General features: G+C 47.1%; 1 protein-coding gene across 6 annotated transcripts in view; it reads right to left on the bottom strand.

Annotated features, from left to right (window-relative positions):
* LOC144772688 (uncharacterized) overlaps window positions 1-23,988 on the bottom strand; it is a 554,957-nt gene that overhangs the window by 233,481 nt on the left and 297,488 nt on the right. For all 6 annotated transcript variants that reach the window (XR_013599822.1, XM_078657156.1, XM_078657158.1 and 3 more), the window contains exon 5: window positions 23,607-23,695. Coding sequence is in view for 5 of the 6 variants with exons in the window: in XM_078657156.1 (XP_078513282.1) it covers window positions 23,607-23,695 (89 nt within the window). In the remaining variant the exon portion in view is untranslated. The remainder of the gene's footprint in view (window positions 1-23,606; window positions 23,696-23,988) is intronic.

Genomic DNA, 23,988 nt, shown 5'->3' on the forward strand with positions numbered 1-23,988 from the left:
CTGGGTTTAATCCACCACCGTTCTTTAGCCCACTCTGCCACCCCAGTTCAGACATGGCTATATGCAAATCAGTCTGACCCTGTACCTCATGGGAACAGTCCAGCCCGAACTGCCAAGCCAAGTCTTCCCTGGACCGGAAACAAGCTTCCGAGGACCGATTTCTGGCATTCCAGCCGTCTTCAGCCCGGCTTGCTTGAATCCAGTGGCAAAGTGAGCAAGGGACTCACGTCTGAGCATACCCTGCCACACTTATGGTGGCCAAAAGCGGTACAAAAGGGGGTGGTGATGGACGGAGCATCTGAATCAATCAAACACTCACACCCAGTCAAAAGATCTGGGTTTAATCCACCACCGTTCTTTAGCCCACTCTGCCACCCCAGTTCAGACATGGCTATATGCAAATCAGTCTGACCCTGTGCCTCATGGGAACAGTCCAGCCCGAACTGCCAAGCCATGTCTTCCCTGGACCCGAAACAAGCTTCCGAGGACCAGTTTCTGGCATTCCAGCCGTCTTCAGCCCGGCTTGCTTGAATCCAATGGCAAAGTGAGCAAGGCACCATAGTCAGTGGCTTATACAGACGTGGACTGCCCAGCCCTCCGCTCAACTCAGCTCTCTACTCACGACCTCGGAATCCCCCAAAGGCCGGTCACAGTGGAATGGAGTGTTGGGATTCCAGAAGACTCCAGTGGAGAATGTAAAATAAAAACAAGAGCACCACAGGAGCTGCTCACTACTGCTGCTTTCGCCTGCTTCAGTACACTCGCTTTTTACCGACTCTACTCCTCCTCCCTTGTTGCTACCTGCCTGGTTCTTACCGGTGACAGTGGCGTTAATCGTGTAGTCTTTAGGCGTTGCCCTTCTTCTCTGTGGTGCCTGGCGCGGGACACTTCTGCCTTCTCCTCCACAGAAACGCAAACGTGCAAGCGCTGGTACTATGGGCAATGCAGTCTTTGGCGGCTTAGGTCGGGCAGGCCAGGCAGGGGCCTGTGTGAGGAACACCCGAGAGCAACCAGGACACACCTCCTGACTTCACGCGGTCTTAACGGGGTCAGACACGAGTGCCTGACACCCTGATGACGACCTAACGGGTTCCCGGCTTGCGCGGTGTCGGGGGATTCTCGGCCCCGCATGCACTGAGAGTTGACCTCGCTGGCTCGGCGAAGAGGCAGCCATTCTAGGGTGGCCTCAGATTGCTGTGTAGAAGTTGGCGGAGCTTCAGTGACTCAGATGATGCCTGGCGGCTATGTGCGTGGCTCACGTCTGCCGCTCATCTTCCTTTGATGTCGGTCAGGTTGATTTCTTAACTATAGGTGAAGCTTTGTCCTGATCTGCTGGCACCTCAGTTCCCTTCCCCACTCCTTTGGCACCACTGTCCTTACAGGCTGGCCAGGTTCTCCATGAGATACACTTCACAATCGATTTCTTTCTGGTTTAGTCCATGCAGCAAGCTCATTACCCATTCTCTACCCCTCTTAGTGCGATACTTGAAAGTTAAGAGTACTGCAGAAGAGCTCTGGGAGGCATCACCAGCTAAATCTTAAACCCGGATAGTTGGACACACAGACACCTCTTCAAAGTGTACACTTTGAAGAGGTGTGCTGGGGACTATATAATGGAGAACTCGTATGCTTGAATAAAAAGGAACCTTGCACTTTACCACAGCTGTCCTTGGCACCAGCACCTTAACTGTTACTTAGTTGATAATATTGATATGTGAAGGGGAACACCACATCAATTAAACGGTATGAAGGATACTGGCGAGGAGCCCTGAAACAGCTTTGGTCCTTGTATGGTTAATTGCTTGAAGATGGTCATAGCAATTGAGACGGAATACCTCATTTAGTCCTTTTACTTGTAATTTTGAGGAACCTCTCACATATTTTATAACCTGTCAATGTGTTTGTCCCTTTTTTATCTCGTTTTTAGGATTTTAATGTGTCCATTTAAGGTATGGTTTTAATTAACAAATGCATTAGATCAACAAAAAAAAATGAAATTATTATCCAACAGAAACATAGGGGTCGACTCTGAGCCCACAAATTAACAGATTAAAGCTTAGATGCAAGCTCCGACAAAGGAGCAATGTGGTGTCCCATATACTTAACCGCACAACTTATTTAATTATCTTTATGTATACCTAATGACTGATAATCAAGGCCTTTCCAGAGCGCAAAGACAACTTGGGTCCACAAAGAATATAAAGCACACCAAAGGAACGATCTGACCAAAGCCAGATAAAAATTATAATCACATACATTCAGCCCTAACTGCCCCATATCTTCTGAGATTAACTCTTTTCACGTGAGATCCATATTGTGCATTGTTCTCGAAGATTCTCAACATGTGTGTTGTTGATATATGCTATACTTTTTCTTCTCTTATCAGTGCTGCTTCCTCTTTAAGTTTTCAATAAAGAGAGTTATAAAAAAGTTTTAAAAAATCAGTACTGTATGCCCTGATGGCGGGACGCTTGGTCCCTGACATCTGGAAAGCAGCTATTATAGTACTGATTGATAAAAATTTAGATAAGTATTCCTCGAGTAACTACAGACCCATAAGCCTAATTGATAATATCCCCCTAAAAATGTGTTCTCAGATACTCAATAGGCTATGGGACTGGATCGAGCAAGCTATGGTACTTTCTCATCTACAGGCAGGCTTTAGGCATAAAGTAAACACAACAGACCAAATCATACGCTTTTTAGCTATAAAGTGGAGGAGTGTAGATCTGGAAAAGGGGAGGTTATTTGCGGTCTTTGTGGATCTCCATTCCAATTTCGATCTGGTCCCAAGGATGAAACTATGGGGAACCATGAGTAGAATTGGGGTACCAATGGGCCTATTGACCCTAATCCAGACACTATAGACAGGCAACTTCGCCAGGGTCAGGTGGGGACTCACAGGCGAACTGACAGATGAGATATCAGTCCAGAGAGAAGTGCGCCAAGGGTGTGTTTTGACTCCTACACTCTTTCTCCTATATACTGAGTGCCTCCCATATTTTTATAATTGTGAGAACGACTCGCCTAAGATTAAAGACAAAAAGCAGTGGCATTGCCAATAGGTCTTGCCTTTGGGACCTTATAAGTGTTTAGCCATACAACAGTTGATGTTGTTGCACCAAGGATATTGTGCTGCATAACTAAATACTTATAAGGTCCCAAAAGAGAGACTTATTGACTATGCCAATGTGTGTTTAAGCCGTTATTACTCGACGTACCAGCTGGATGGCTCAGGAAGTTAATCGCTCATGGTTGATATCGGGTGTTGAGCCCGAAGGCCATAGGATTGAGATGTTACCCCACACGTCCCTCTCCCCCGTTTAGGCTGTCTGCCCACCAAAAAAATAAGTCCAACGTGTCATGATGTTAAGTAAATGGTGCTTCAATACCTTCGGAGCGACTTACCGTGACATAGAATTGTTACTTCAAAGCAGTGAACTGTTACAGAGTTAAAGTTCACACAGGGATAAATTAACCAAATGAGCTAGAGAATCGTTTAATTACTAAAGCGGCCTTGTAACTCAATGTCCTGAGCCGGCGCTGTTACGAGCACAAGATTTAGTAAATAGGGCAGGGGTCTAGCTGGGAGAGCGGAAGTAACAGCTGTGCTGTGGGGTGAAAGCAAGAACAACTGGATAGACTCACACTGGTTTGAACCAGTACAGGCATTAGAGGAATTAGAGCCAATGTGACTAAGGAGTAGGCAGGAGTATAGGTCAGCAAAAGCTGCCTTGAAGAGACTTTGGTTAGGAAGCACTAAGAGTTAAGTATTGTCCTGGAACTAGAAAAGGGCTCGCAAAAAATGTATTTCTTCCCCCGTGCGTTTCATGTCGGCATGCAGCAGAGGCCACGGACAGGGATGGGTGAGCTTAGTTTGTGCTGGCAAGGGTGATATTCGGACGCCTTGGATATCCAAGCGGGCTGACCTAAAGGCGATGTAACGATGAGCCCCATCGCGTATACAACAGGAGAAGGCAGTATGAGGCACCAGGGTGACGCTCCTTTTCGGGCGAACCTACCATTTCAAGCAATCCTGGTCCCGGTCCATCAGGTGTTGCTTGCATAGTTGTTCCACAGCGTTTTCCTTCAGGGTTAACTATTACCTGAATAGAGTTATGTGCAGGCCTGCGTAGGCGCAGGCAATGATTGGTGAGGTAGGAAACACAGGTGGGGAAAAAAGGGATAGATGTGATAGGCCCCAGAATAAGTTTTGCCCAGGGACCCCTAAAATCCTTAAGATATCCCTACCCTTAAGCAGATTGTTTCAAATACCGTTTCCCCCTTTAATTAATTTAACATGGGCGATGGGGAAGAGTCTATTATAAACATTTGACATGAAAATGTTGCGTTGGTGTCATGGACCATCCATGAAATAAGTTTATTTTAGATCAAAGCAAGACTTCTCCCATTGCACCTGCGCTCCTCAGGTCTGCCGGCCTGAGCTGCCAACTTGGGAGCTGATGAATTGGGTTCGATCCCCAGCGTCGGCTCAACATCCGCTTGTTAGGGGGCAACATCACACCACTTGGAAGGGTGACAACTATAACAGTGGAAGCACGTCACTATCCCGTAAACATTAGATGTACACACGGTTAGAACTTGGCCTATGTAGTCAGTGAATTGGCCAAAAAAGAGCATGACAGGCTGAAACTCGACCATAAATGGATAGCTTTGGGTCTGCTTGAAAATAACAAAATTAGGCAGACTTGTCACCTTATTCGTACGTTCTGCCGCAGAGGATGCAACAGCTGCTTTTATCTTAATGAGCCACAGCTATTTTCAAGCACTTGTGCTTGTACTGGCATTCAACTTGCGGGAGCGAGCAGCGGCGCACGGGCCATCTGTTTTCAATTAGTGTGGCCGAGCGCGCTGCTGCTCGCTCCCGCAAGGTGGATACCAGCACAAGCACGAGTGCTTGAAAAGAGCTGACTAATTTCTAAAGGTCATCTCCTACAGCACCACATGCGTGCTGCCTAGGCGAGACCTAAAAAAACACACCATGCTTCCTATTTGCCAATGACACTTTGCTATTGTTGAAAAGTCCACTGGGCTTTTCTATATTACTCAAGAGATTCTACCTACACTGTAGAGACTATGGGCGGGAAATCAACAACAACAAAACCAAGTATATGGTATTTCGCGATCGAAAGGGTAAAATGAGAAGATCCATATCAGTGGATGGGGTAGACCTGGAGCGAGTGTCTGAGTTTGATTAGTTTGGTGTTCGCTTGGAAGATTCACACATGTGGCCAGCTCACTTAAGGAAAAGCACATTGTTGTTAAAGCAATCCACTGTATCTCGATTACAAGGTTTGCCCATAGCGCTTCATCCTTCCGTAAACCTCCCATTCACCCCCCCCAGAATTTATAGGAGCCAAGTGTGTGGAACATCCCTATAGGGAGCAGATATCTGGGGCCACTGCAATTTGGAGGTGCTGGAAACAGCAGAGAATAACCTTCTGAAATCACTGTTAAAAACTTCCAGTACTGGTTAAGGGTATGGGCGACATGAGAACTAGAGCCCTACAGGGAGTGGCTTAAGTATTGCTAGAGGGGTTGTGTGCAGATAAGATCCCTTGGTGTGCCTATATAAAGTCATGGTTATTGAAGCTGGGCAGAGGGGATTTTAGGTCAAACCCCAAAGACATATCATATCAGATGACGCCATTGGAAAGCTCAAAATGGTGTATCGGGCTTCTTACATGGGAGAAAAAATTAGCAAGACCTCTTCCGCCACCTGGACTGATGATTTTTTATTATTTAAATGTGGTTTTGAGTTTGAACCCTACTTAGACATGGTTACAAATCTGTATGCACAAGCACTCTTTATCAATCTCAGGGTGGGTACTCTACAGCTGCCTCACTTTCCTTCCCATTGGAAGAAGGGGTTAGGCACTTAAACCAAGTGCTCCATAGGATCCGGGGCCACTGAGACCATCAAACATGCTTTATATTTTTGTGTGGCATATAAAAAGCAACGGTAACGTTGGACAGTTCCATTATGTAGATTGTTGGGCCTGCACAACCTCACCACCGCACTTAGAATATGTATCACAGACACGAGTGGACAAGCTGTCTTTTCTATTTGCAAATGTCTGACAGCCCTATGGCCCTTGAGGATAAAGAAAATTAACTAGGGTGATACATTTTTATAGATACTTTAAACTTCTTAATTGTTTACATTTCCTGTACAAAGGTATGTAATATGGTTTCATTATTTTAACGGATAACATTCATATGTGTGTATAGGAGCACAGGTACTATTAATGTTTTTTAATGATTTGAAACAAAGGAGATAATGAACACCTCCCTAGGTAGAGATTTTGCAATATTGGGCACTTTTTGCAAGTGCAATAACTTCCTGCCTTAGCACTTTATGCTCGTTTGCACATTTTATACATAGTCACGGTACCGTCTTCTTTACTCTTTTACCAAAAGATGGCGCATTTAAACAAGGTAGGCCTATGCTAACCTATCTTATTGTGTTGTCTATATCACTTGAACCCTAATTGCCACGGTCAACTCTTTTAAATGTTTTAATTCCAAAGATGTGTCCTTGTTTTAAAGCATCCCTTGTTATTTCTGGAGATTTAAGCAGGAGTGATTTGAACTTATTAACTCGTTGGACTCACATGGCGGACCCCTGAGGTTTTTGTCTGTTCACTACTTATGCATATGATAATCTACTTCTGTTTTATCACCTTATTTTATATTAGGTTCTGCTCATATCTTCCTGTAATTGACCTTTGTTTAGTTTGTGTTTTTATCTTGTATCTTAACGTTGGTGTTTTCTTTTGCACATATATTACTTTTATGTTTATGTATTTCAACTGAATAAAGTATACTGATGATGATGATGAATAGCCTATCTCTTTGAACGAAAATCTCAAGTTGAACCAAATTATCAGGTGACCTTCCTTTCTTCCTGCCTTTGTTACCTCCTGGAGCTTTAACTGTTGTCATAAGAAGCCTGCAAACATAATTTGGCAGAATAATCAACCCCACCTCTCCAGGTGTGCTAATTTTTGGGAAGCAAATCTTCCCAAAAAAATGAATGATTGAAACTTCATCTTAGAATTTCTTTTGATCAGTCTATAGAGGAAAATCCGATTACAATGAAAAAACATTGGAAAAGAAAGACTTCATAGGATTCCTTTTGAGTAGATCAGAATTCCAAAGCACCCAGCTTTCTTTTCAGGATGTAAACTGAATACAGAGAAGACCAACATTATAATTTAAATCTTCAAAGCAATTAATTCCTCATGTAGCTGACTAGCTGCGGGCTGAACTGTGTGACAGCAATAAGCACTTGTTCAAAGAAACTATGGGAATCCAATGGCAAACAAGCATTTGCAATGCAATAGGTCTCGCATTTACGCGAGTTTAAGCTATTGGCATTGCAAATGACAATGCGTTTTATGTTTTAACCCCTCCGATGCTGAGGACGAGCTCAGCTCGTCATGAGCCACAGTTCCCGTGTGCTCATGACGAGCTGAGCTTGTCACGGCCGTTAGAACGCTTGCACGCGGGGCTAATTCCCCCGCTGTGCTGAACATTCTATGAAAACAGGTGTGGCTGTATCGAGCTCAGCTCATCATGAGCACACGAGCACCGTGTCATGAGTACCGGGGCGCCGTGTGCGCCCCCTCTCCCCCCAGCACAGTGGGGGAATCAGCCCCGCAGGCAAGGGGTTAAAAAACAAAACCTAAATAAAAGGCATTGTCATTTACAATGCCAATAGCTCCAACTTGTGTAAATGCGAGGTCTATTGCATTGCAAATGCTTGTGTTTAATGAAAACAGGTATGAGCAACGCAGCATGAAAAGTGCTGCTGGCTGTAGAAAAGAAAGTGCCTCAAGAGATGGGGCCTCCTGGCAGCGACGCTGCTGCTCGTGGAGTGGGCTGTGACTGCCAAGAGACTTGTTCTCTGCCAAATCAAACCGCAGGCATGGGGGGGGGGGGGAGTTCGCCTACCTCGTGCTAGGCAGCTAGTCCTCCGGCACTGGTGCCCTCGGGCCTGTTTCACCCTCGCTACAGACTGGCCTGACTCTGGGTTTGTATGTCACTGCACATATTTAACATTCTGTACACGGCTGACTATTCCATGTTCCCCGCGGGCCATTAAAAGGCAGGAATCAGTAACGAGTGGTGGGCTACAGTTTGCTAAGTGAAGTTCAAAGGTAAATCCCACATTAACCCCCATGTTCTCCAGAAGCCTGGCTACTGCTGTGGTTTTTACCTAACCGTTTTACCACAAATGCTGCATGGCTTGAGAGGTGGCGCATGTGCCTGTGCCCCAGCAAAGACAATCTTGCGCCTTGAAGTGGCTCTGAAGGGGTAACAACGACACAGAGATATCATCCCAATGCAGAGCTCTTGACCTCTCCAAGCACCTGCAGGACCTTCATTGGTTCCGAAAATAAATAAAGTAGAAGTCCTCTTTCTTGATATTGGACACGAGTGCTTCCTCGTCTCTTTCACAAATAAATTAAATACCGACCCCCCAACTCTCTAACCCTTTGCGCCCCCCCTCCCCTCCACCACACACTCGCATCACAGCAGCGCCGTTCCAAGATTAGTTTATTTTGTTAACAAGTTATAGCCAGAGGAGGAGGTTTGGTTGTAAGTTGGCCTTACATCATGCACGGTGGTTATCTTGCGAAAACACAAAAGTGAGTTAAGTGGTAGAACCCAGCCCCAGTGCGCGCGGCTGTGAGGAATGCCGCGCACGCTCCCTTCTAACCCTGCATTTACGACCTTGTTAAGGGCTGTGTAATAGCGTTTAAGGTTTACTAGATTCTTATTTGGGGGGCGCTTAGCAAATCCAGCTTCTTCTTATTACACCTGGTCACCTCCCACCATACTGCGATTCAAGTAAAGCTGCCAATACTTTCTTTTTCAGTTAGTCACTTGTTCCATTTTCTCGATTCTAATTTGGAAAAAAGCTCAAATAGCAAAGATTGCCTAGATTGTTCTAGAATCTAGAACATATCCAACATGTCCCTCTTTACCCATTCTCAACTGACATTGTTTAAGTCGGCCCTGGGCATTTTCATTAATTTAGTCACCATTTAATCATACTACTCCGATAGCATAACTCTTCCCCCCCCCCCCCCCCCCCCCCATTAAATATCCCTTACCAATATGTATATCTTTGTATTCGGGTCAACATCGCATTCCTCATATTGTGTTCCCCTTGCCCAAACCCACCTTTCCTGCAGTCTATTTTTATTAAAATATTTACACTTATCAAAAGAAGTCTGATTTATAGATTATATTTCATCAGTGCGTGGTCAGCGAATAATGGGACATCGTTCGTCTGCGTACAAACCATTACAATTAAAAATTATATTAACTTAATAGTTTATGATGCTTAAGTAGAAATACTAAGATATGTATCCTAAGCATTTTTTTTTTGTAAACAGTCGAATCTAAAATCCTAACACAATTTCGCCATCAATCCTATGACTATACTTTTAACAGGTATGGATCAGCCTACGTTGATCTAAAGAGGTGCGTTCAGAAAGAGTTCTTAGAAACCTCTCATGGAGTAGAAATACTTCAGATTTCCCTTTCAATCGTTGGCCTCTCACCACCTACAGTCGGGACCATGGGGCCCGACAAAGCATCTGCTCAAGGGGTGGTCTCTGATGCCGATTCTTTTATATTTCAATTCTTTATTACATGTTTAACAATGGTAAGGAAACAATGATCATTAGTCAGTTACCTGCACAAAAATATCAAATGCCAAAAATACAATATGAATTATAAGCAGGAATATCATAAAATGAGAACGAAAACGGCATAAGAAATGAGAAAGTAATCCAGCTGTTCAGGAATATAAGCAAATTCACCTTCCTGGCTACGATACAGCAGAGGTCGTCAACGTCGGGCGTCATCTTGTCTATCAGGGAGCTGGAGCACAGGTACAGAAAACACGCCAATTCTTGTGTGAGGCGAGTCCGCGATTCTTCCCACTCCCGAGCCGAGAGCTCTTTGCTGCCTGGCACTTTTAATATTTTAACACTGCGAGGCCACCTGGAGCGCCGCACTATAATCTATTCCGCTCGACGGAACGTCTGCGGCGGCCATATTTTCTACACTCCATTCCATGCATGGTTTCTCTTTTATTGCACTCTGTGGTATAAACAAAGCTGGCGAGACCCCTTCCTGGAGGTAAAATGAGGCGCGTGTTCAGCCTTTGTATGCTCACCCAACGCATACATCACCCTTTATTTCCAGAGAGTGCAAAAGTTACTTAATACATCAAATATTTTATTTTACAGTTTCAGATCACACATTTGACACACAAACTGTGCAATGTAATTAGCATAAACACATAGGAAACGAGAAGGGCAGAAGGAGGAAGTCCCGCCCCAGGGGAGGCTGTGAAACGCTGTAGGCACGTAGGAGGAGCAGAGGCCGCCGATGCAAGGGAGGGAAGCCCCGCGAGACAGAGCCTGTAGCCCGGTAAGTGGGGCGGGTGGGGATTAGTTAGGGGGGTGTGTGCCTGCGCGTGTGTGCATGCGTGTGTACCTGCGTGCGTGTGTGTGTGTGTGTGTTTGTGTGCATGCGTGAGTGTGGCTGTGTGTGTGCGCGATTGAGTGGCGAGAGGCTGACTTGCTGTGCACAGTTTCTGGGAAGCGCGTCCACATAACAGAATAAGCGTGTACCCCGGTCTGTCTCCCTTGAGAGGCATCTCAACGACAATAGGTCTCGAGAGCAAGACCTAAAAACAGCAATGAATTTTCAGAACTGGCACAATTTATCATGGTCTTTTTACCATTTATATACTAGAATGGGAATTCAAACAATTAAACTCCATTGCTAATATTTGCATTAGGGAGTTTTAAACAAGCATTTGCAATGCAATAGGTCTCGCATTAGGAAAGTTTGAGCTATTGGTATTGTAAATGACAAACTTTGTATTTATGTGTTGGTTTTGAAAATAGCGAAATTAATAGCTTTGTCATTTACAATGCCAATAGTTATAACTTTCGCAAATGTGGCACCTATAGCATTTGTAATGCAATATGTGTTGTATTTACGTGACTTAGATGTATTGGTATTACAAATAACAATGGCTTTTCATTTTTTTTTAATAATGAATACTTAAATAAAAGTTATTGTAATTTATAATGGCAATAGCTTAAACTTTTGTAAATAACTTTTGTGAAGATTATGTTCAGTGTATTTTATTGTGACGAAAATACAAGAACGAAAGTGAAATATTAACATCTTTTTGTGACATTTGTAATAAAGCTTGAAACATTGAGAGAACATATTTGAACCAGTTGTTGAATAGTTGCACAGATTGATGCTGTGGTGGCGCCGAGTGATGCTGTGGCGGTGAGATAGATAGAGGGAGGGCGATAGATAGAGGGAGGGTGATAGAGTGAGGGAGGGCGATAGATAGAGTGAGGGCGATAGACAGATAGATAGAGAGTGTGCGATAGTTGTTATGCTATGTTTTGTTGTGTTTTATTATGATAACATAATATAACAGGTGTATATGTAAAGCGCAAGTTCACCCCAGCAACGAGGCATCTTGGCGCTGATATAACAGATGTATATTGTTACCCAACTCAATGGTTCAAATGGATGAAAGGCTGAGTGGACCCGCCGGGATTTGAACCTGTGACCATGAGGTCGAACACAGGCCCCTGCAGTGGATGCATTAGTCCACTGAGCCACCAGACCCGGCAATATGCCATGCTTTGTTTTGTTATGCCATGCTATGTTTTGTTATGCTATGTTTTGTTGTGTTTTGTTATGCTATGTTTTGTTTTGCTATTCTATGTTTTGTTATGCTATTTTTCGTTGTGTTTTGGTTATGCTATGCTATGTTTTGTTATGCTATGTTTTGTTGTGTGATGCTATGCTTTGCTTTATTTTGTTATGCTATGCTTTGCTTTATTTTGTTATGCTATGCTTTGTTATGATATGCCATGCGGTGCTTTGTTTTGTTATGCTATGCTATGTTTTGTTATGCTATTCTTTGTTTTGCTATGCTTTCTTTTGCTACGCTATGTTATGCTATGCTACGTTTTGTTGTGCTATGATTTGTTGTGTTTTTTATGCTATGCTGTTTTGTTGTGTTTTGCTATGCTATGCTATGCTTTATTATGCTAGGTTTTGTTTTGTTATGCTATGGTATGTTTTGTTAGGCTATGCTACGTTTGGTTATGCTTTGCTATGTTTTGTTATGCTATGCTATGTTTTGTTATGCTATGCTATGTTTTGTTATGCTATGCTATGTTTTGTTAGGCTATGCTATGCTTTGTGATGCTATGCTATGTTTTGTTATGCTATGCTATGTTTTGTTACGCTATGCTATGCTATGTTTTGTTGTGTTTTGTTATGTTATACTATGTTTTGCTATGCTATGTTTTGCTATCCTGGTGTGTGGTTGTGTGTGTATGGGGGCTGTGTGTGTGTGTGGGGTTGTGTGTGTGTGTGTGTGGGGGGGGGGGTTGTGTGTGTGTGTGTGTGGGGGGGGTTGTGTGTGTGTGTGTGGGGTTGAGGGTTGTATGTGTGTGGGGTTGTGTGTGCGGTTGTGTGTGGGTATGTGTGTGGTTGTGTGTGTGTGTGGTTGTGTGTGTGTGTGGTTGTGTGTGTGTGGGGTTGTGTGTGTGTGGGGTTGTGTGTGTGTGGGGTTGTGTGTGTGTGGGGTTGTGTGTGTGTGGGGTTGTGTGTGGGGTTTGTGTGTGGGAGGGGTTGTGTGTGGTTGTGTGTTGGGGGTTGTGTGTGGGGTTGTGTGTGGTTGTGTGTGTGTGTGGTTGTGTGTGTGGTTGCGTCTGTGTGTGTGTGTGTGTGGTTGTGGGTATGTGTGTGGTTGTGGGTATGTGTGTGGTTGTGGGTATGTGTGTGGTTGTGTGTGTGGTTGTGTGTGTGGTTGTGTATGTGGGGGGTTTGCGTGTGCGGTTGTGTGTGTGTGGGGGGGTTGTGTGTGTGGTGGGGTTGTGTGTGTGTGGTGTTGTGGGGGTTGTGTGGTGTGGGGTTGTGGTTGTGTGGGGGGGTTGTTGGTGTGGGGTTGTGTGTGTGGGTTGTGCTTGTGTGTGTGGGGGGTCGTGTGTGTGGAGTTGTGTGGTTGTGTGTTTGTGGGGTTATGTGTGGGGGGTTGTCTGTGTGTGTGGGGGGGATTGTGTGTGTGTGTGGGGTTGTGTGTGTGTGTGGGGGTTGTTGGTGTGGGGTTGTGTGTGTGGGTTGTGCTTGTGTGTGTAGGGGGGTCGTGTGTGTGGAGTTGTGTGGTTGTGTGTGTGTGGGGTTGTGTGTTTGTGGGGTTGTGTGTGGGGTTTGTGTGTGTGTGGGGGGTATGTGTGTGTGGGTGGTTGTGTGTGTGTGTGTGGTTGTGTGTGTGTGGGGTTGTGTGTGTGTGGGGTTGTGCGTGTGTGGTTGTGTGTGTGTGGGGGGGTTGTGTGTGTGGGGGTGTTGTTTGTGTGTATTTGTAGGGGGGTTGTGTGTGTGTGGTGTTGTGGGTGTGTGTGTGTGTGTGGGGGGGTTGTGTGGGGTTGTGTGAGTGGGGTTGTGGTTGTGTGTGTGGGGTTGTGGTTGTGTGTGGGGGGTTGTCTGTGTGTGTGTGGGGGGGATTGTGTGTGTGTGGGGTTGTGTGTGTGGGGTTGTGTGTGTGTGTGGGGGTTGTTGGTGTGGGGTTGTGTGTGTGGGTTGTGCTTGTGTGTGTAGGGGAGTCGTGTGTGTGGAGTTGTGTGGTTGTGTGTGGAGTTGTGTGGTTGTGTGTGTGGGGTTGTGTGTTTGTGGGGTTGTGTGTGGGGGGTTGTCTGTGTGTGTGTGTGGGGGGGGTTGTGTGTGTGTTTGTGGGGTTGTGTGTGTGGGGGGGGTTGTGAAGGGTGGGGCCTGCGGCTCGGAGAAGGGGCTCAGTTTCCCGAGGGAGGGCTACTGCCTGCTCGGCCCAGATGTTACAGTCTGCTCGAGAGTCTTCTGGCACCGTCAGAGATGGAGATAACATTCGTCCTGGGGGTAAATACTAGTAGGGAAAGGCGGGGGGAAGAGAGGGCGGAGGGAGATCACAAAGAGAGCGTGAGAAATTGAAAACAAGCCACACAGGACAAGATGCTTGACCGCCATTATTTAAGATGTAAATAAAAAATAAATAAAACAAGCATTGAAAATGCAATAGGTCTCGCAATAGAAGAGTTTAACATTTTTCGTTTTGCAAATGGATGAGTGGCGTTGCGTGGATGAGTGGCGTTGCGTGGATGAGTGGCGTTGCGTGGATGAGTGGCGTTGCGTGGATGAGTGGCGTTGTTTGTGTGAGTGGCGTTGTTTGTGTGAGTGGCGTTGCGTGTGTGAGTGGCGTTGCGTGTGTGAGTGGCGTTGCGTGTGTGAGTGGCGTTGCGTGTGTGAGTGGCGCTGTTGTTTGAGTGGTGCTGTTGTTTCAGTGGCGTTGCGTGTGTGAGTGGCGTTGCATGTGTGAGTGGCGTTGCGTGGGTGAGTGGCGTTGCGTGGGTGAGTGGCGTTGCGTGGGTGAGTGGCGTTGCGTGGGTGAGTGGCGTTGCGTGGGTGAGTGGCGTTGCGTGTGAGTGGCGTTGCGTGTGAGTGGCGTTGCGTGTGAGTGGCGTTGCGTGTGTGAGTGGCGTTGCGTGTGTGAGTGGCGTTGCGTGGATGAGTGGCGTTGCGTGTGTGAGTGGCGTTGCGTGTGTGAGTGGCGTTGCGTGGATGAGTGGCGTTGCGTGGATGAGTGGCGTTGTTTGTGTGAGTGGCGTTGCGTGTGTGAGTGGCGTTGCGTGTGTGAGTGGCGTTGCGTGTGTGAGTGGCGTTGCGTGTGTGAGTGGCGTTGCGTGTGTGAGTGGCGTTGCGTGTGTGAGTGGCGTTGCGTGTGTGAGTGGCGTTGCGTGTGTGAGTGGCGTTGCGTGTGTGAGTGGCGTTGCGTGTGTGAGTGGCGTTGCGTGGGTGAGTGGCGTTGCGTGGGTGAGTGGCGTTGTTTGTGTGAGTGGCGTTGCGTGTGTGAGTGGCGTTGCGTGTGTGAGTGGCGTTGCGTGTGTGAGTGGCGTTGCGTGTGTGAGTGGCGTTGCGTGTGTGAGTGGCGTTGCGTGTGTGAGTGGCGTTGCGTGTGTGAGTGGCGTTGCGTGTGTGAGTGGCGCTGTTGTTTGAGTGGCGCTGTTGTTTGAGTGGCGTTGCGTGTGTGAGTGGCGTTGCATGTGTGAGTGGCGTTGCGTGGATGAGTGGCGTTGCCCGTGTGAGTGGCGTTGCCCGGCTGAGTGGCGTTGCGTGGCTGAGTGGCGTTGCGTGGCTGAGTGGCGTTGCGTGGCTGAGTGGCGTTGCGTGGCTGAGTGGCGTTGCGTGGCTGAGTGGCGTTGCGTGGCTGAGTGGCGTTGCGTGGCTGAGTGGCGTTGCGTGGGTGAGTGGCGTTGCGTGGGTGAGTGGCGTTGCGTGGGTGAGTGGCGTTGCGTGGGTGAGTGGCGTTGCGTGGGTGAGTGGCGTTGCGTGGGTGAGTGGCATTGCGTGGGTGAGTGGCGTTGCGTGGGTGAGTGGCGTTGCGTGGGTGAGTGGCGTTGCGTGGGTGAGTGGCGTTGCGTGGGTGAGTGGCGTTGCGTGGTTGAGTGGCGTTGCGTGGTTGAGTGGCGTTGCGTGGTTGAGTGGCGTTGCGTGGTTGAGTGGCGTTGCGTGGTTGAGTGGCGTTGCGTGTGTGAGTGGCGTTGCGTGCGTGAGTGGCGTTGCGTGCGTGAGTGGCGTTGCGTGCGTGAGTGGCGTTGCGTGTGTGAGTGGCGTTGCGTGTGTGAGTGGCGTTGCGTGTGTGAGTGGCGTTGCGTGTGTGAGTGGCGTTGCGTGTGTGAGTGGCGTTGCGTGTGTGAGTGGCGTTGCGTGTGTGAGTGGCGTTGCGTGTGTGAGTGGCGTTGCGTGTGTGAGTGGCGTTGCGTGTGTGAGTGGCGTTGCGTGTGTGAGTGGCGTTGCGTGTGTGAGTGGCGTTGCGTGTGTGAGTGGCGTTGCGTGGGTGAGTGGCGTTGCATGGGTGAGTGGCGTTGCGTGGGTGAGTGGCGTTGCGTGGGTGAGTGGCGTTGCGTGTGTGAGTGGCGTTGCGTGTGTGAGTGGCGTTGCGTGTGTGAGTGGCGTTGCATGTGTGTGGCGTTGCGTGTGTGTGGCGTTGCGTGTGTGTGGCGTTGCGTGTGTGTGGCGTTGCGTGTGTGTGGCGTTGCGTGTGTGAGTGGCGTTGTGTGTGTGTGGCGTTGCGTGTGTGAGTGGCGTTGCGTGTGTGAGTGGCGTTGCGTGTGTGAGTGGCGTTGTTTGTGTGAGTGGCGTTGTTTGTGTGAGTGGCGTTGTTTGTGTGAGTGGCGTTGCGTGTGTGAGTGGCGTTGCGTGTGTGAGTGGCGTTGCGTGTGTGAGTGGCGCTGTTGTTTGAGTGGCGCTGTTGTTTCAGTGGCGTTGCATGTGTGAGTGGCGTTGCATGTGTGAGTGGCGTTGCATGTGTGAGTGGCGTTGCATGTGTGAGTGGTGTTGCGTGGATGAGTGGCGTTGCCTGTGTGAGTGGCGTTGCGTGTGTGAGTGGCGTTGCGTGTGTGAGTGACGTTGCGTGTGTGAGTGGCATTGCGTGGCTGAGTAGCGTTGCGTGGCTGAGTGGCGTTGCGTGGGTGAGTGGCGTTGCGTGGGTGAGTGGCGTTGCGTGTGTGAGTGGCGTTGCGTGGGTGAGTGGCATTGCGTGGGTGAGTGGCATTGCGTGGGTGAGTGGCATTGCGTGGGTGAGTGGCGTTGCGTGGTTGAGTGGCGTTGCGTGTGTGAGTGGCGTTGCGTGTGTGAGTGGCGTTGCGTGTGTGAGTGGCGTTGCGTGGTTGAGTGGCGTTGCGTGGTTGAGTGGCGTTTCGTGGTTGAGTGGCGTTGCGTGGTTGAGTGGCGTTGCGTGGTTGAGTGGCGTTGCGTGTGTGAGTGGCGTTGCGTGTGTACGTGGCGTTGCGTGGCTGAGTGGCGCTGAGTGGCGTTGCGTGGCTGAGTGGCGTTGCGTGGCTGAGTGGCGTTGCGTGGCTGAGTGGCGTTGCGTGGCTGAGTGGCGTTGCGTGGGTGAGTGGCGTTGCGTGTGTGAGTGGCGTTGTGTGTGTGAGTGGCATTGCGTGGTTGAGTGTCTCGTCTTCATAAACGTTGGACAGAGTAGCGGATTGCCTCGTTGACAAAGGCCACATAAATTAGACAAACGGAAATCCAGGTAAGCACACACTGACACGGGAACTGAACAGAAAAAGACAAGCATGCACATGCATTAAAGGACATACACACAAGCCTATGAAAACACATACAATGCTAAACTAAAGCACTAGTTAGTCAGATGAGACGTTATGCAAACCTTCTTTACACAGTAATCCCGCACCAAAATTAAATAGCAGGGCTAGATTTTCCTAGAGGTTAGAGAAGCTATGTGGCCTTTAATTGAGATAGATGGCCGCGTATGACAACTCCATGTTTGTTCTGGAGTGGTTTATTGTCCCAGGAGAGCCGCAGAGTCTCATGTGAAGCAGAGGGTTGAGGAGTGTCCGCATTTTGGCAGCCCCTTTATAACAAGCATGAGATGGGACCCGAAAACACTGGAATGAGAAGGGGCTGAAAGGAGCTAGTGACAGAGTTCAACTGGAGGAGAGGTGGGCAAAAACAATGAAAAGGTGGACAAGGGAGGAGAGAAGGAAAGGTGACAGAACTGCTGGAGGAGCAAAGAGGAGAAAAGAAATGCGACACGGCGGGCAGGGGAGGGGGCGGAGCGGGTAAAAAAACAAGTGGGAGGGAATAGCTCTCGGCATTGCTGGGTGGGCGGGGGAGCAGGAGTCTGTGGTGTGAGAGACAAATGTTGGTGTGTGAGGCTGCCTTTCAAGTCGGGTTGGGGAGAAGGTAGTCTAAATGCGACAAATGGTAGTCTGGTGCGAGGCGGGGGAGGGGGAGCAGGGTAGCAAGCGGGAGTGGGAGAAATAAGTAGGGTCGGGGAGTTTGTTCGCATATTTGCAAAGGAAACTGCAATAATATATTTTCAGTAGTTTAATGTGAAAACAAAAATGGAGAAGAGAGAACAGAAATCATAGTTAGCTGCCCTATGGAAACAGATGGGCTTTCAGGTTGCATCAGAACACTGATAAACTACTTTCCTCGTGAAGAACAGAAGGGAGTTCATTCCATAATTTGGGGGTCCAAGAAGAATAAGTCACGACCTCTTACTCTAGTCCTGAGAATTTCAAGGAATAGATGAAAATTCTGAGCAGGTAAGCGTAATAATGCACACAGAAGAGTAGATCTGAAGTTTGTCTGGAATGTAATTCGGTCTAGTGCCATAGAAAGCTCGATGAGAGAATCAGAGGCCTTTAAATACAAACAGCAGCTAAAGCGGAAGCCAATGTAAGCAAGAAAAGACGTGCAGATGCTGGAGAATAACAAGGAAGTTTAAGCAGAAAGGCTGTTGTGCTCTGCGCAATTTGAAACTGTTTTACAACATAAGGAAGAGCACCCAAGTAAAGAGTTGCCATAGTCCAGGCCACGTGATAAACTAAGTGCGTTGACCACTGTTTTCTGACAGCTGAGAGGAAGGAGATGAGGGTTTTCGGAGGACCTGAACACAATAACAAGAATGGCAAAGAACAAATAAAGCAAAAAATAAAACGGACCCGACCAAGCTAAGATTTATGGAGGTAAATCTTTCGCGTCGTCAGTGATGAGGGAGGGAGGCGAGGGAGGGAGGAGAAATACGAGACGGCCTGCTGGCCGTGAGACGTGTGAAGCAGGGGGCGGGGGGAGCGGCGTTGGCTCAACAAGCTGTGATTATGGGCAAATCACAATCTCCGGAGAGAGAAAAAAAATAAACTCGTCTTTCTGTAATGTAACTGGTGCTCAGGTAAAGCGCCCCAATACCTTCGAGTCAGTTTCACGCTATATAAAAGGTCCCCAAAAAAGTCACATATTCTTATAATTCTTCAATGTCTTCTTTTCATCAAGTAACCTAAAGTCAAAAACTGCTTTTACGCCGACATCAATACAGCATTTCCACTACACTTCGAGTGCTGTTTACGGCGCTATTCCAGGTGTCGTTAAATCAAGCGGCAGCTATGGGAATATAAAACTACAGGCGATTAGAGCAGTCTCAAGCATTTGAAGCAGGATGCTTTAAAGTCAGCGGAGTTCACTTTTGCGTCTCTATGTACTTGCTCTAAAAAGACCAGGGGCTGAGCAAAAGTAAAATTACGCCGGTGTAATTGGGAAAAAATTGTAAAACTATACCATGTTGAGTAATTATGCAGCAGTTCGCTACAAAATTATATCACAGGAACAACATGAACAAACAGAACGCAAGCAGCTGTTCGCACCAAATTTATTTTTTCATCTTTTTTGTGCAAAATGTGTTCTTTCGCCAGAATTGACACCGGGATGCATTATGCAATAAAATAAAGCACAAAATAAAAGATCTGCATTTTGTGTAATCACGTATGGCTTTCTCAAAGTTTAGATTTCGAAACAAATATTCGGAATTGAATTAGTCCACTGACTACCATTAAAGTGGTTGATTTTGTAACAAGTGAAAGCACTGCCATTGCTAGAGTGAAGGCTAGCATACGAAGTGGGGAGAGGAAGGGCTCCTAATGGGAAGTGGAGACGGGGAGAAATTGAGAAGAAAGCTGAGCAGGGAGGGTGTTATTGCGGCTATCTGCTTGCCCGAAGGGAGGAGAAATGCCGTCCTGAGGCAGAGCACACGCTGAGAAATAATGTGATGGGGACCGAAAATAATGACCATAACCCTGCGATGAGGACAAGTACCCTTTACGACGAAGGAAGTCGGCAAAGCAATTCACCGGCCACAGTGTGAGACATGTGCCTTCATCCCGACATACACTGAGAGTGCAAGCGCTCGTGTATAGAGTAGCGGATGGTGTATGAATGCGATAAAAGCGGATATGGAAGAACGCTACATTAAACAAGACGGAGGGATTAAACAAGACGGAGGGAGAGAAGGGGAGGGGGGAGGAGAAATGAGACACGGCGGGCAGGGGAGGGGGCGGAGCGGGGAGAGGGTGTTAAAGCAGCCGGCTGAGGGAACTGATGTGCACGAGCTTTTAAGCTCAATGCACATGCGCATTGAGCTTAAAAGTCACGGGCACTGCAAGGAATCGCCACGATTCCTTGCAAGTTAGTTAAAGAGTGGTTAAGCCCCAATAGTCTCGCAAGCTCGATGCGCATGCGCATCGACAGGCGAGACCTAAAAACAAGTTGGCCAAGCCGTGCTGAAACACATTTATTGGGAGGGTGTAACCCCAAACATCTTCCCCATCCCTAAAGATGTGCCTCTCTCCCTGCAGGCTCTGAAGAGATGGCTGTGTAATGGAAGGGACTGTCTGTGCTGGTTGTGAAGTCTTGGGGACTGTTCGGACAGGCTCCAAAGAGACAGCTGTGTACTGGTAGGGGCTGGCTTTCACTGGAAGGGACAGTCGGTGTCTCTGAAGAGTAGCCGCTGTCTATTGGGAGGGGACAGCCGGACAGGCTCAAGAGTGTTGTCTACTGAGAGGAGCTGTGTGTACCGGGAGGGAACAGTCCGTGGTGCCCCTGAAGAGATGGCTGTGTGCCGAAGGACAGTCTGTGGTGCCTCTGAAGAGACGGCTGTGAACACAAAGGAGCTTGCATGCAGTGATAGAGACAGCCCCCGCTCTTCAGAGACTGTTCTGTACTGAGAAGAGTTTCCATGTGTACGAGAGGGACAGTTGTGTAAGGGGGACAGTCAGAGCTAGCTCAGAGTGAACTGGCCAGCTAATAGATCACATGGAAAACTAAAGCCTTCTAGTGACTTGTGAAACTGGAAATGTAAAGGGAATGTCATGGCCCCGCACATAGCAAAAGGAAGGCTGCAGGAAAAAAAATATCATTGATCAGTCAAGAACCTCTTATCTTATCCACTTGTTTAAAAATCACCCATTACTTTCTGGAAGTCGAAGTCAGCAGCGTCTACGTGTGGGGACAATTGTCAGGAAATCCCTGCACCGTCGGGGAAAAGTCATCCGCGACTTCAACGGACTACAACTCCCAGAAGGCAAAGCGGGAGGAGCGTTATGCAACTCTGAGTAGTGGTTGCATAACGCAATTACAAAACGCCTATATAGGCGGTACTTGGTGAAGGAACGGTGTCGGATATTCTAGTATCCACACGACCTTCCACCAAGCTGTTCCTGAGCACACGCAGAGAGAAGACTTCCCAGCAGGATCCAAAGACAAAGACGGAGGTGGGTCGAGAGAGTCTCCCCAGGCCGTTCTTTGTTAGTCCGCCCTGTTTCTTCTAAGTGAGCCGCCAGGAACGCTTCCTTGCCGCTTCTGACTCGGACGAGTCGGGAAGCCTGCCAGTGATATCGGACACGGAAAACTTTGCCGCCGCTGACTCAGAGGAGTCAGGAATCCAACACCTGGACAGACGCTGGTTTGAGCGGAGGCTCCCAGCAGCCAAGTTTGTTTCATTGAAACTGTGAGGCAAATTCACCACGCAGCTGCACAAGTTAGCGAGACTTTGTTTTGCCTATACGAGGACTGGTTGGTGTGAGCCGAAGCTCCCAGCCTGTCCCCTATCTACGGGAAACTCCAGCGGTGACGCACACCAGGAGGTGTTTGCAGCGTACCGGCTGTAGAGTGTTTCCGAGGACGATAGAGCGGCTGCTCTCGTCACCGGCATCTGGCATTGTTTGGACAATGGTGACGCATCACCAGGAGGTGAAGCAGCGTCCCGTTGTAAAAGAGGAAGAGGTCGAGCGGCTGCTCCCTACAGGTCGAGACCCCGGCTGGGTGTCTCCCTGACTCCTCTGTGAGAAGCTGCTGTTTCCACGGACCCCTCGAGACACATCGAGTGGCATTGCCGGCTACTGTGTTTCTGCCCTCTGTTGGCATACGTCGGGACCGGCGTATTTGCAGAGGACAGGGTAACGTATACCGGCTGGAGGTTACCAGTAACTATTTACATTATTGTTTCCTGTATATTGTATTTACTACAATAAATAACCAAACCTAGAGCCTTGTCGCGTCCTGCTTTGCTGTGTCTGTGTCGACCCCGAGACCCCCAGGTGTTACAACAATGGACTATGTAAAGACTTTCATTAGGGGAGTAGCATTGCTGTGGCGGGGCGGGGGAGCGCATTCCTTTGAAGTCTGATGGGGGGCGGGGGAGCGGCTTGCTTTGAAGTCGCAGACAAATGGTGTATGGAGTGCGATGTGGCTGGTGATGTGCACGCGCCTGGCTCACATGAACTGTGTCTAATTCGCAGCTTGGGGAGACTTTTCGGAAGCCTTACTAGAATCTCGCCGAACAATGCTTACACATTGCTTCAGCGAGACCTAAAAACCTATCAAGAAACCAAGAACATTGTAAAAACAGTGGAGGGAGGAAGAAGACAAAGGTACTTACTTGTTACCCTAGGTCTGAATTCTAGGAATCTCTTTTTTTTTTTTTTAAATATCTATATTGATTTTAAGCTTTACAGTTTGACTTTCGACAATTGAAACATACTGCTCAAGGACATGGCGATGATCAGAGAGCAAAATATCGGAACACTCATCTCGAAGGTACCATGATAAAAATCAGGTCATGAATAGATAAGTGCGTAATGCAAATCACTAGCAGCAATAGCCATTTCTATAAGGTGTTCATTTAAGGATCATAAAGTGCTAATGTTAAGCATCAATCAACCATTAGCACAGTGTTTTAACTGGAACCCTAATGCCACACTTATTAATTTGGGTACTTATGTTTTCGCTGTATGCAATTCATTGTCATCGTATGATATCCAGAGCTATAATCGTAAATTGATTTAATTGATATCCAAGACATAGAAATATGTTCGAGAATTCATATAGCCAACCTAGACGCACATTTTAGTGCAAATTTCAAATGACTATCTGTTAAGACATTAGTAAAATGGTATAAAATCATGTCAATATATGCTTCATTAGCAAATAAATACACTGACACGTACAAGCAGCAGTAATATTCCTTACAAAGTGTACAAGTGCAAGATCATAAAGTGCTGATGTCAGACATGGGTCAACCACTACCTCATCTTTAATTTGCACCCGTGTATGTTGATTGTCATCATGTAAGTTGGCAGGTTATAAATGGGACTAAAATGTATCTGTGGTGCCCTCCCCAGACGTCGAGTTAGCACCAATAGTGAGGAGAGATTAATAGCAATGGTAAGGTAAAGAAAATGTAGCCTGTGAGATGCGGAATCCCCAATTGTTATATGGCATCAAAAAGCATAAAGGCTAATGAGAAATTATATAGAGTCAATAATTACAAAAATCCTTGCGTAGTTACCTTGACTACAACGTCACGACCTGTAGCCCTTTCAATATTCCAGAAACATGTGGGTGTGACTACATGAAGGCAAGTTAGCGAGAATGATCTTGGAGTCAAGGTAACTACTGATAGACAACAATGGAGAGGACAATTAACTCATTTTATCACATATCCAATAGAACACATCTGCAAGGTGGACACATTTATTCATCACAAATACAAATAAAAACACGCAAAAAGCAATGAAAAGTGTTCAAGTACACAGTAACTTTAATACTTTTGTACTGTATATGCACCCCCACACACACACAAAGTCACTAATTACGAACAAATGAATTTCAACAATATGATAACTTACCATTGCTACATAGGGTTTCATTTCCCATGCTTGGGTGTTTGTATTGTCAATTATAACAGGAGTCAGACCTTCATCCATTGCTTTCCTTGCTGCAGTGAAATAAATATAAATAGGTGTTGAATTTTTTAAGCACAAGAGCACACATCAATTACAGTTTTAATTCTATTATAAGATAGGAGGGTTGATTATGGCAAACCTCCTTCAGAAGCAAAGTTAATTTCATGACTAACCATGGTGGCTTGAAAAGCGATAAATGAACATGGTTAACATACTATGAATTCTGATGGACTTTACAACATAAAGGTCCAAATGACTTTACAATTTTTTTGTATAAATAACTCTGACAGAGAGCACTTTCTTTTCTTTTACAGGATTTATTATA

Source organism: Lissotriton helveticus, chromosome 8, assembly GCF_964261635.1.
Source record: "Lissotriton helveticus chromosome 8, aLisHel1.1, whole genome shotgun sequence".
NCBI lineage: Eukaryota > Metazoa > Chordata > Amphibia > Caudata > Salamandridae > Lissotriton > Lissotriton helveticus.